At 44.8% G+C, this 12,401-nt stretch overlaps 2 protein-coding genes across 9 annotated transcripts; one reads left to right on the forward strand and one right to left on the reverse strand.

Moving 5' to 3' along the window:
- Positions 1-412: 412 nt before the first annotated feature.
- On the reverse strand, positions 413-5,255 carry PolI (DNA polymerase iota). Its single transcript, XM_011144109.3, has 2 exons — positions 4,857-5,255; positions 413-4,757 (listed from the first exon to the last, which is right to left on the reverse strand). Exon 2 carries the CDS (start codon positions 4,667-4,669, stop codon positions 2,924-2,926), a length of 1,746 nt encoding a protein of 581 aa, XP_011142411.1. The 5' UTR covers positions 4,670-4,757; positions 4,857-5,255; the 3' UTR covers positions 413-2,923.
- Positions 5,256-6,383: 1,128 nt separating this feature from the next.
- On the forward strand, positions 6,384-12,365 carry Su(var)2-10 (E3 SUMO-protein ligase Su(var)2-10). Of its 8 annotated transcripts, none has more exons than XM_025304366.1 (10): positions 6,384-6,618; positions 7,384-7,573; positions 8,683-8,852; positions 9,609-9,710; positions 9,797-9,941; positions 10,042-10,332; positions 10,488-10,589; positions 10,710-10,950; positions 11,028-11,450; positions 11,725-12,365. In XM_025304366.1, the coding sequence occupies exons 2-10, from the start codon at positions 7,550-7,552 to the stop codon at positions 11,940-11,942; spliced, it is 1,716 nt and encodes a 571-aa protein (XP_025160151.1). In that variant the 5' UTR covers positions 6,384-6,618; positions 7,384-7,549; the 3' UTR covers positions 11,943-12,365. The 8 variants fall into 8 exon arrangements, with proteins under 8 accessions (XP_025160151.1, XP_011142414.1, XP_025160155.1 ...); XM_011144112.3 differs by having other exon boundaries at positions 6,384-6,614; XM_025304363.1 differs by lacking the exon at positions 6,384-6,618 and adding an exon at positions 6,626-7,109.
- The last annotated feature ends 36 nt before the right edge of the window (positions 12,366-12,401 follow it).

The following is a 12,401-nucleotide window of genomic DNA, read 5'->3' on the forward strand; positions in this document are numbered from 1 at the left end:
GATATATTCGCCGGATATATGGCTCGATAACGCGTGTCCGTTTTCGGCATTTGTGTGTACTTTATGAGCGGCGATTTTAAAGCAGATCACTCAACGAGACCGATTGGCAGTCGGCGAGAGAACTAATTGGAAATCCCATCGAAAAATTAACGGGATACCTACCAACCGTGTTTTCAAGCGAATTAGCGACAAGTGTACGAATATTACAAATATTATATTTCCGATTTCCTTTCCTGTCGACCAGTTTCACACCGAGTGCCTGTTAGCTCATTTTGCCGCACGATCATACCACCTCATTCCTCAGAATTAAAAAAAGAAAAGAAGAAACGGAAAATCGCATGACGATTTCGTAGTCACAAGGAGGAAATTCGGAGGAAGGTCACATGGCGGGGTGGACGGAGACACAGCGGCGTGTTCAACTCGAAGTTTCTTTATTGAGACGAATCGGAGGCAATGCGAGCCGCGCAGAATCGCGTTGTCACTCTCAAAACAAATCAAAGTCAAACCAGTCGCCTTCAACGTCGCATCTAACACGGTCGGAGTGGCGTTGTGACCTAGCAGCGATACTACAACGACCATTCGACGTGTTATTATTCCAAGCGCGAAGTCCCGCGTTCAAGCGCAACCTCGACAACGACGACGACGGCGACGTCGTCGTCGTCGAGCGTGTGTTCCGCAACGCGCATTTCCCCCGCGAACAAGTCCGTATAAAATATGCATGTATTCACAACCAGAGGTTTAAAATCAAGACACAGTACCGTTTCTCGCCTATGTTGTAAATAAATAAAAATAGAAAAGCTCGGTAGTAATAAGTAATCTCTATTACGCATATCATTGCATCTCTCTTCGCATCGCTTGTCTCTCCTTCTTCCGTACTCTCTCCCTTTCCTTCTTATCTCTCACGCTCGTTCTTCCCCTCCTCCCCCGTCGCGCCCTTAAAGAATGTAAGCAATCTTAATGAATATCCCGTCTTGTGTAAATACAAAAGCTACATTGTTTCGGTTTATCACCTGCGGACTTTGCTTTCACCCGCATGCAACACGTGTGTTCCTTAAGTATCTGCAAAAAGTAAAATTGCGGCTCTTTTCGTCGTTGAACGTCCGGTGTCGCACGCTCAGTAATGGATCGGCGTTTCTGGCGTGTGCATGTGTGTGTGTGTGTGTGGTGTGTGTATGTGCTAATCTGTATCTCGAGATATATATCTATATATATTTAACTATCGCGTGTGTGTATGTGTATTATATATGTGTATATGACAATCACCGTGTACCATACTGAAGCGGCATTAAAACTTTATGATTGTCTAGTACATTCCTCAGAGATAATTACACAATATAATATACACGTTTATATATACTATATATAATTACTCATTTACTCTTCATCTGAATGGAGCTCCGCGCCAGTGGCCCTGACGGGAATAACCGAGTATTTGTTCCTAGCGTTGTGTCTCGCCGAAATATATACTCGACGCACATACATCTGTACCTCTGAAGCAAAAGAGAGTCCGCCTCTCTTCCCGTGCTCTCCTCCTCAAGGTAGAGATGTATCGCAAGAGCGGGGATCGGAACCGACGTGATTTCGCGGAGTGGGTGCTCGATACCGTGAAAACGCGTGTGGAGAAAAAACGCTCAACAATCCGCAACCGCGAGGAGACGACTTCATCACGCCTTCGCTCGATATCGAAAATTCTACTCGTCGAAGACGCAGCTCGGTTATGATCTCCTATTATAAGATAACATTCAACACAGTACTAAAAATAGAATTCTTTCTTTCGGGGAGCGGAAACGTTAAATTATATGATTATTTTTCCAAAATCGCGAGTCATACACAACATCAAATGTCAGCGCCTCGTTTCGCATAAAAACGTTGCCGCAGGCTATTTTCTCGGATATCATTATAGACAGCAACGAACTATTCTCTTTTTTTTTTTTTCGGTGCTTCGGAGTTTATCGGCACCGTCTTGTGTAGATAATTAACAAAACTTGTCCGAGTTTCTCAAATCTCAAATTGACCATTAACGACTTTATCGTTGAACAAATTTCAGCGATAATTACATTAGAATATGAGTAAGAGAAAATACATTAAGAAATTAATTTGAAATAATATGAATTAGTTACACATAAAATACTTGGGACACCGTCAGTTCCACGATAAAAAAAAAAAAAAATAAAGAAAGAGGAACCTCATTTCCCTCGTTAGATCCCGGGTGCACCCTGTTTTCCTTCCTTATTTTTAATACACTTTTTCGTAACTAAACTTCTCATGGTATGTCTCAGGTAAAAATGTTCCCTTCGTGGTATAAATTTGTTTGATGGAAAAATGGATCTGCCCTAAATACGTGTATCGATGTAAACGAACAAGAGAATTCACTATTACGCGCGTATGTGAAAACTGCAATTGCACGTAACAGCAAATACGCAGAGAGTCTTCGCACCCTACTTGCGGCGAAAGTAATACAAAGGAACGCGAATTACTGTAAAGACTTAAATGTGATCTTATCACACTACGTTCTAGCTGAAAAACGTCCCTGATGTTTATGCAAGTAGGACGATGCACATAGGTAATAAATGCAACTGAACACATAACTATATGTATATGTAATGTTGATGTCGTTTGTCGTGTAAAATCTGCAAATGCACTTTGGCCGAGGCGTTAATTGAACTCTCTCGCGTGACATGAGATGTGAACAACTAATAGACGTACTGAATAATTTTTAACCGTACGTCGATACTTCGCTCTCTTTCTTTCTTTCTTTCTCTCTCTCTCTCTCTCTCTCTTTCTTTCTCGTCTCGTCTCAAGATTAACGTGCAGTTAATAATTATTCCTCGCATCACACACGGCTGCTGGCATTCAATGTTGTCGGTTGAAGCGTATACATGTAAAAAAGCGACGATATTCGATACTAGACTATAGAGCTCGGTCACTTATTAGCTATGAAGTATTTAAGTATATTGTTTGGTTTTGGTTTGCTGGTGGTGGGCCAGGAACGCGTGACTTCTCTCCTCTCGATGGGCAGGGACTTGACCGTGGCGTCCACCGTGGGCGACCACTGCATGGGCGACGTGGATCCCAACACAAGGTCGGATCTCATTTCGTTGCTCGGCGACTCTCGGCGACCGCTCAGCCACACTTCTAGCTTAGTCTTCTTCTGCAACGGCTCCACCTCGTTCTGCAGCTCGTCCTCCGCGTTTTGGCTCGCCATGCACTGAGATTTCGAGATTGGCGAGCACGAGAGACTCGAGGGCCCAGAGGTGTTCATCGCGTTCATTGCCGACTGGGACTGATCCGAGCCGTCGTTGCTGTCCTGGTTAATACTCATCGGCGACCCCAGGCTCACGTCCGAGATACCCTCTTCGGAAGTAATGTCCAGAACGGACTGGACGGCAACTTGCTTGCGCAGGAAAGATGTGATGCTGCTCTTGCCGAAGGACTGTTCCTCGAACTTGGTAAACGCGACTCCAAGCAGTGTCAAGTGGAACGGCTTCGAGACGTCAACCGCGCGATGGAACAGTTTCATGGCGAGCGCTAGCATCTTGCAGTGATCGTACACACCGTTTTTCGTGGACGGTAAGAGATGCTTCGGCAACGCGCATTGTCTGCTCTCTCTTTTGCCGGAAGTGGGCTTATTCAGGTCGTGCTTTCTCACGGTCACCTTCATACCGACGGGGATTCTGCCGTCCTCCATTGCCATTTCCGTCAATCTCCTCAGTAACCCGCCCAATCGCGACTCCACCTCGGCTACTAGCGACACGCTCTTGAATCCATCTTCCAGGCCGATAGACTGCTTCTTGCCGGACGGTTTTACCGCTGTTTCGTCGATACCCTCCGCGTTGTCCTTCAACTTTCTCGCCAAGTCGACGCCAATCTTCAGCTCAAGATTCTGCAGCGGTATTCTACGCAAATCGTCTACCGTCCTGATGTTATTCGACAGCAGCAATTCCATAGTCTTTTGCCCGACACCAGGTATCTTAGAGATAGAGCCCATTGCGGAGAGCAACATCGGACCACTGCATGGGAAGATGAGTGTCTGCTGATTCGGTTTGTTCAGAGATCCAGCCAGTTTAGCCAGCAGCTTGTTGTGCGCTATTCCAACACTGCATGTGAGATGCAGCTCTTGGAAGATGCGATTTCTTATCTCAGCTGCTAACTTGGAGGCGATTATCAGGCGTACGTGACACCCACATGGACATTCCTCCTCTGAAGGGCCAAATATCTTACTAACCGATTCCTTTAGTATCTCGTCCATGCTAGAGCCGCTCATGTCGAGCTCTGAATCATTCTGAGGCTTGAGATGTTTTTCCACCACTAATGACACATCGAGGAAATTATCGTCAAAGCCTAGTCTCTCCACCAGTGGTGTGAATTGGTGCAAAATATCTGATATTTTAGTGGAATAATGACGATAATTTGTCAGATCCTCTCCATTCACTAGGACCAGTCCTGGACACAGACGTAAAGCCTCCTGCACCTGCATACATTTCTTTACACCGTACTCCCTGGCCAGGTAATTGCTGGTGACCACTATGTTCTTCTGTTGCACGCCCAAGGGCTTTCCCTCAAATTCCGGATGCCTGAGCATCTCCACTTGGGCATAGAAGCAATCAACATCGAGATGGATTACGGTTCTCGGGTGACGCACAATGGTGTCATAGTCTGCGGTATCCATGGATGTTGTTTAAATAATTGTACTATTGCAAACGACAGGCATATACAAGTTATCGCATCCGTCCCTTCTAGAATCTTCTCAGTCGGATCTGTAAGACAAACGCACAGGTCACGCACGCTTTCAGGCTTAACTAAGAGACTAACGGTGTCGCTAATTCACCACCGATACCGCGAGCGTATGTTATTACCGTTTTTACATCCGCAGCTCGTGACGGCACGACGACTCCTCCCGATAATCCGCGAAGAGAACGGGGGACGTCGAAGTAGTCCGCAGGAAACACAGGATTGATTTGAGCTACGAGTTCGCGCGACTTTCACTCCCGACAGCTACTTGGGCTCCTCAACTGCTACTTGGTCCAGCACCAGCATCTCAGGAAAGCTCCTGTCGCTCGGCAACTCGCGCGGTCACGTACACAAAACAAAACTAGCCTGACAAACTAAATACAAACTTGTTTACAGCGTGCAAACCAACCAATTTATCTTCACATGGTAGCCATGTTTTTAAATTGTCTAGATACGCATGATGTATACGAGAGTCTCTCGAAACCTGCACGAACCTGTCGAGATTGGCAGAGACACGCAGGAGATAACGCCACGGGATTACGGGTGACTCACGCGCGGCAGCCAATCAGCCCTCCACTTGCCCGCTAATGAGGAGCCCGTAACGGCCGGCGATTGGTTCCCGCAGCTTCGTGTGCGTGTGAAAATCGTTTGGGAGGATCTACATTGCGATCGTTGCCCCGACGGCAAATCTGCTCCTACAGATACAAATACCGCTGTCGGCGATTTTTCTAGAAGGCATTCTCGACGCGCTTCCGCAATATATCTGCGCAATGTTAGACGTTCTTTATGATTACAGCTTTTCATCTGTTTTATAATCTGCGGGCGCTTTCTATTTGACTGACTTGCTGAACGAAGAGCTATCTCATTGGATGCGCAAGATGACGTGTCGAGATGACGTGCGGTCAATGAAACGGCTGTCGCAGTATTCGAAGATGATTCGTGAAATTTTGAAGTGAAGCGGATTTACGTATCTTCCTCTATCGCGAAATTAGCTTCATCTCTCGAAGAATCGCGTCGATGCGTGACGGAGCTTATCAATAGGTTTGTTTTTTATTGCTGAACTGGCTGCACTAAAGCCAGCGGCACACGGTGCTTGTTTTCGTGCTGGATTGCTTGCTGGATGAAAATACTGCATTCTGATTGGTGCAATTCCATCCATCTTCGGAAATGTACCAATCAAAACGCAACATTTTCATCTAGCAAGCAATCCAGCACGAAAACAAGCATCGTGTGCCGCTGGCTTTACTTGCACTTAAGCCAGCGGCACACGGTACTTGTTTTCGTGCTGGATTGCTTGCTGGATGAAAATACTGCGTTCTGATTGGTGCATTTCCATCCATCTTCGGAAATGTACCAATCAGAACGCAATATTTTCATGCAGCAAGCAATCCAGTACGAAAACAAGCACCGTGTGCCGCTGGCTTTATTTTCCTTCCCTCTCCCTTTCACTAACTCCCTGATGTATATCTATTTCCTTTTATGTTCCCTGACAGTGTACATTAGTTCAGCGATAAAAAAACAGAGCTATTGATTATTGCTTCCGATGACGCGTCTTTGTAGATCCACGACAGATTCGCATCTTATTAGATTTTGGAATTTTGTAGTACTCGGTGACTGCTCCCTCTAGCGTAGTTTTTAAATCACACGTATCTAGCTGTTACAGTCCCTCTAATTTCCCGACTGACATATTTGCGCGTCCCGGGAGAGTGGATTCCCGTCTTTGCTAAATAATTTCAAACGTTAATCCGTGGATTTCTCACTTTCGCTTCATCTGTAAGCTCGAGGATCAAGAAGATCGAAGTGTCCTAGCGAATAAATTAGGCGTAGGCGATAATGAGTCAAGCATGTAGAACGAAAAAGAGGAAATTAGATAACCTCAAAAAGTAAGTTGCGGGTCAAGTCGAGGTAACGCGTGTCTCGTTTCTAAATTCTAAAAGAAAAGAGATAGTCTTCTGTCAAGTGGCTAGACATTGGTCGATGCGATCTTTGAAACTGCTGTTCCACGAACGCGCTCCGATCGTCGAACGGAAAGTAACCTAATCGTCGTCATTTTGGTCGCGCACGAGACCTAACCTAACCTAACCTAAATCGCGGAGGGATAGCGGCGGTTGATCGCGCTGCAGATCCCTGCGAGAATCGCTTCGACGCGCATGGTCCGCGCGAACAAAACGTCGTGTTGTCGCACCGATGCAGTATCGCTCGTGAACGTCGCACGCGGCGAGCTTGGTCGCTCGTTTCACCGTATTCTCTCGTTCGCGCGGCGCCATCTTGGGAAAACGCTTGCTTTTCGCATTTCGAATAGCTAGGTGTGAGATGTCGACAGTCAACGAGAGTCTCGCGCGCGCCGATTTTTCCAAGCGTCCCGGCGTTTCCACGAGGTAAATCGTCGGCTAGAGTGATCGTCCGGCGAGGAACACCCCGGTGGTTCTTCGCGCCCCGTGGCTGTGATTTTCTCGCGGGAAACGAAAAAGAAAAGAAAAGAAAAAAAAAAACAATATTCGTACGCGAGAGATTCGAACGAGAAGAGCGTGTATATGTATACGTATGTATGTATATAAACGCTCCTCTATACACATAAATGAATATATATGTACGCACATTCATAATATATGTAACATATATGTATATAAAAATACATATGTACACATAAAGAAACGAAGAGAGACGAGGATAGCATAAGAGACAAACGGCCGGTACGAAGTGCGAGAAAAAGGTCGGCCGAGGTGTAACGACACAGCGTGATCCGCGCGTATTTTCAAGTCGCAAGTTTCGAAATAACGTCGGCAAAACGGCAGCGGGAAAAAAGTCGTCGAAGAAGATGGCGGAGAACGAGGAACTGGAGGTGAGTTGGTGCGCGTGATACAAACTACACTGCGACGAGCAGCACACGGGAGAACAGCGTCGCGCCGCGCCGCGCGGAGGTTCCTCGCTCGGCGAATCCGTGTCGCATCGCGTTGTGGCGTTGCGTCGCGTCGCTTCGCCTCGCTTCGCTTCGCTTCGCGTCGCGTCGCGTCGCGTCGCGTCGCGCCGTCTCGCGCTGCGCCGCGCCGCGCCGCGCCGCGATTTCCGGGCTCGATCGGCGGGTGGTCGGAGCGTCGGTGAAATTGTATCGTGCTTCCGCGAGAGATCAGTTCTCGTCTCGTCCTCTACGCAGCTGCATCGTACCATCCTGTGTATTTTGACCCTTCGCGGCAGCTTCTCGCGTGATATTCTTCACGCGACGTGTGCGGGCTCAGTCGTGTCTGCCGTGTTGGTTTGCGCTCTTCGTGTCGCGCTGCCGCGCGTTACGCTACGTCTCGCGACTACGCAACGTCAAAGCACGGTCGTACCGAGCACTATTGGGATCGCGCGGACAAGCCGCAGCGCACGAACACTGATCGTTAGACGAAGGACTCTTCCACGGTCCTGAGAATGCGAACGACGGACTGTGCTTGCGTGATGTGCTTGTACGGAAAGATCTGCGGGTAACCTCACATTTCACTGATACTTTATATTCCGACGACCCTGCCCTCGACGTGATTTCCGCTTCTTCGTCGTTGTTGCGCCCTCGCGATCGGCCTGGCGGGATAGATTGTCACTTTTTCGATTTCGTTTCCTTGTCGCACGACCAGCACATGTTCGGTGACTCCCGTCGTGAGGAAAAAGAAAAAAGAAAAAAGAAACAAGAAAATTACATATGCTGCCACGTTGTGACACTTCTCATTACGACTCTCAGTCGTTCGGCGCTCTTTCCTCCAAATAAGGAGCCAAATTACACGCGTGTCACTATGGGCTGCCTCTCTTATATGGAGATTCTTTCAAATAGAAAAATATAGATACAATCGGGGAAGCTTAGCCAGAAGCAGCACTGACTGAGCTCTGATACGTTGTACTTCTCTTGTTGCACGATGTATCGTGATTGTTGATTCAAATAATAGCGATAGGATACAAGCAAACGGTTTCTGATTGCAGAATATGATATTGAGTTTTCGAGTGTCTGAGCTTCAGATGCTTCTTGGTTTCGCTGGTAGAAATAAGTCTGGTAGAAAGAACGAGCTGCAAGCACGTGCACTGGAGCTGTTACACTTGAGGTCACATCCAGCAATTCGACTAAAAATACGTGAACTCTATAAGACAATACAGTAAGTGACGTGAAAGCAGCTGAGTAATTTCTCAGGTTGTAATCAGTAGATAGCTTTTTACTGATTATTCCAACCGGTACTGATAAGTACTCTCCTAGGTTTCTATTTTATACACCTTCCATAGATTGAGAATACTTGAAACTTCTGTGTTCTATGGATACATCAAATTTTTCTTTAGAAACGAAACATAATCAGTTGTGTGATTCCTCTTTGTGATCCTCCCGGTCGCCTGATAGTTGAATGCAGTTTTAGAATCCAACCAACATGTATTTTTATTTATCTGATCTATGGGCTATTATTGCAATAATACATTGCAGTGATAATAATTTCACATCTTTATTATACATATTGGAGACTCATTGAATTTTTATTGGTTTCAAATATTATTTATCTAATTTGTGACTTTGAAATATAGACTTTGCTTAATTCATGTATTATTCTTATGGCATATTTGAGTGAATGGATTTTAATCCATCCAGAGTCGATTAATGGAGTCTCACAAGACTCTACTAGCCAATCACAAAGCTTATCATGCATGTTTGCCTCAAGAAGCTGAGTTTAATCGACCCCAGGTGGGTTAAAACCCATTCATTCAAACATGTCATTGGTTTAATTCATGATTTAACACAGCTGCTTCTTTCCTTTACTGTAAAATTGACTTATTCACGGTGTACCTTTATGCTTCCTGCTCCTTTGAATGCTATAAGTTTATTTGTTGCTCTAATTGCAGCTGGATATGTTATATATTTTTTATAGGCAAGATCAAATGGCAACACATCAAATGTATGGTCAAACTGGTAGTTCTACTGAGCCACAAATAGATCAAACAATGCACAACAGAAATTATTATTCGACAAGGTATCTATACTGTCATCTAATCTACCATATCAACCGTATGTTAGGGATAGAAACATTGCTATTTGTGAAACATTGTGAATTTGAAGGCAAGCGATGAGCCAACAACAACAATCTCAGGCATCTGTTTCTGCTGGAAAAGAACTGACTCCGGCTCATCAAGCTTCTATACCTCAAGCACCTAGGACCAATCCAGTATATCCATCATCCGGTTACACTAATGTAACAGCACAGGTATGCAGAAGCATCTTGATACATTTTAGGCTTATCTATTTATTGTTGTTTTATTCCATCGATTTGTTTTATTCATCGTTGGAATCTTGTATTTTTTCAGCGTGCACCAAGTGCAGGATATGCATATTCGCCATATCCACCCAAAGTCTTACCGTCGCCTCTACAAATGCAACCTACCACACAATATCCAGTTCATCCAGATGTCAGATTGAAGAAACTTCCATTTTTCGATTTGTTAGGAGAATTATTGAAGCCCTCTAGTTTAATGCCACAGGGTTCGTTGAGACTGCAAGAGAATACTTTTATGTTCCATCTAACCCCGCGACAAGCGACAGACATTGCCAGCTCGCGCGACTGTAGAGCCGGTAGCAAAATGGATTACATTGTACAGGTATGTCCAAGTTCTTTGCAATACTGACGTAAATCTTTTCTTTTTCTCTTAAGAATCAAAGCACAAGTGCGTGGACAGTCAAGACGAAATATAATGGATCTATATATCGATCATTGTATTTCTGAAGGTCTTACTGTGCTGCTCATTGCCAACAGGTACAAATGCGATTCTGCTTGCAAGAGACGTCGTGCGAACAAGAGGACTATTTCCCTCCAAATATCACAGTAAAGGTCAATGGGAAATTATGTCCATTGCCTGTGAGTATAGTCAGACTCGCGAGTTCTTTTTTTCCTGAATTGTACATCGTACTTTAATACCAATCTGAAATTATGTCAATAACTGTATGATTGTATTATGTGTTTTCTTTCTCTTTCTAGAATCCCATACCTACTAATAAACCGGGTGTAGAGCCGAAGAGACCACCACGACCTGTAAATATCAGTCCTTTAGTGAAGCTGTCGCCTACCGTCGGCAACGAAATACGCGTCTCATGGTCGGCCGATTATGGCAGGCGATTTGCAGTGGCAATATACCTTGTCCGAAAATTATCCAGCGTGGAATTACTTAATAGATTAAAAAATAGGGGCGCCAGACACTCGGATTACACCAGGGGCTTAAGTAGGTAGTCATCCTACGATGATAAATTTGCACTGGAGTTGCTCACGGAAAGAAAATTAATTCTTTATAATCCGCAGTTAAGGAAAAATTGAACGAGGATGCGGATAGCGAGATCGCTACCACATCGTTGAGAGTGTCGTTAGCTTGTCCTTTGGGAAAAATGAGGATGTGCACACCGTGTCGCGCATCAACGTGCTCTCATCTTCAGTGTTTCGACGCTTCATTGTTCCTTCAAATGAACGAGCGCAAGCCCACCTGGAATTGTCCAGTCTGCGATAAGCCGGCGCTATACGATAATCTCGTGATCGACGGGTACTTCCAAGAAGTGCTGAACTCGAACAAGTTATTGCCAGACGTGAACGAGATTCAGTTGCTACAGGATGGTTCGTGGGAGAATCTAGTGCTGAAGAAAGAGAAGGATAAGGACAAGGAGAAGAATGAGGCGAAAGCTGCGGCCGACTCGCGGGACGATAAGATCGATGTGGATACAGTAGATTTAGGTAAAAGAAAATATTTAAGTAAAAAATATATGAATATCGGTCTTTATTAACGTCTACCAAACCTTAGCCTAATCTTTGAATAGAATTTAAACTCAGATTAAAATTTAATTTTACCGTAAAAAGTTCTCTCGGATTATTTTGGATGAAGATTCTCAAAACTTGTCTAGACTTAATTTCTTAGAAATTTGAATGGGCTTCAAATTACGGATGAAATTGTCATTTCATGTGAGACAACGCACCTGTGCCGCTACTAACGTGATGTTCTTTTTGTTAGACGAAACTAATCCTACCACACCCGCACCAAAGGAGAAGAAACGCGCAGTTGTGATCGACCTGATATCGGATAGCGAAGATGACGACGAGGACAACATACCGACTCAAAGTACAAAGAAACAAACCACTAGTAGCATTTCGTCGCCAAAGAAATCGCAGACCAGCTCGATCAGTAGTACAAGCGAATCACCCGAATTAATGATCATTGATTTAGAATAAAGGATTGTGTGATATATACCAATCGTGACGAGAACTTTCTACCGAAATTTGTTGCCTGCTCTTTGAGCGCACAGTGAGAACGCTTCATCCGTTTATCGACGTTCCATTGAAACCAAGAAGTGGAAACTTGAAACCGGTACAGAACACGACGCGCCGATATTGATCTTATCTTCATAGTCCCCTCTCGAAAAAGTCAAAAGGATGACTAAGAAGGCTCGTTTCTTTCGTAACTTTAATATCATTGCACTGCATTCCGAGACAAAAACAGCTCGTTATTTCATCGTTGATCTCACGTGGCGGACTGAATCTAGTGCTAAAGTCGAATCCGATCTGACTGAGATAAGCAAGTATTTTAATACAATTTTCACTATTTTAAGAGGTTGGTCCGTATGTAAACGAAAATAAAGTTACCTTCATCTTTTGTAGCGTAAGCTTTTTATTAACCTTGACATAAGATCT

The sequence above is a fragment of the Harpegnathos saltator genome, unplaced genomic scaffold (assembly GCF_003227715.2).
Source record: "Harpegnathos saltator strain DR-91 unplaced genomic scaffold, Hsal_v8.6 scaffold119, whole genome shotgun sequence".
Taxonomy (NCBI): domain Eukaryota; kingdom Metazoa; phylum Arthropoda; class Insecta; order Hymenoptera; family Formicidae; genus Harpegnathos; species Harpegnathos saltator.

Coding starts and splice junctions, on each gene's coding strand:
- PolI (XM_011144109.3), bottom strand. CDS start 4,669: ATGGATACCGCAGACTATGACACCATTGTGCGTCACCCGAGAACCGTA.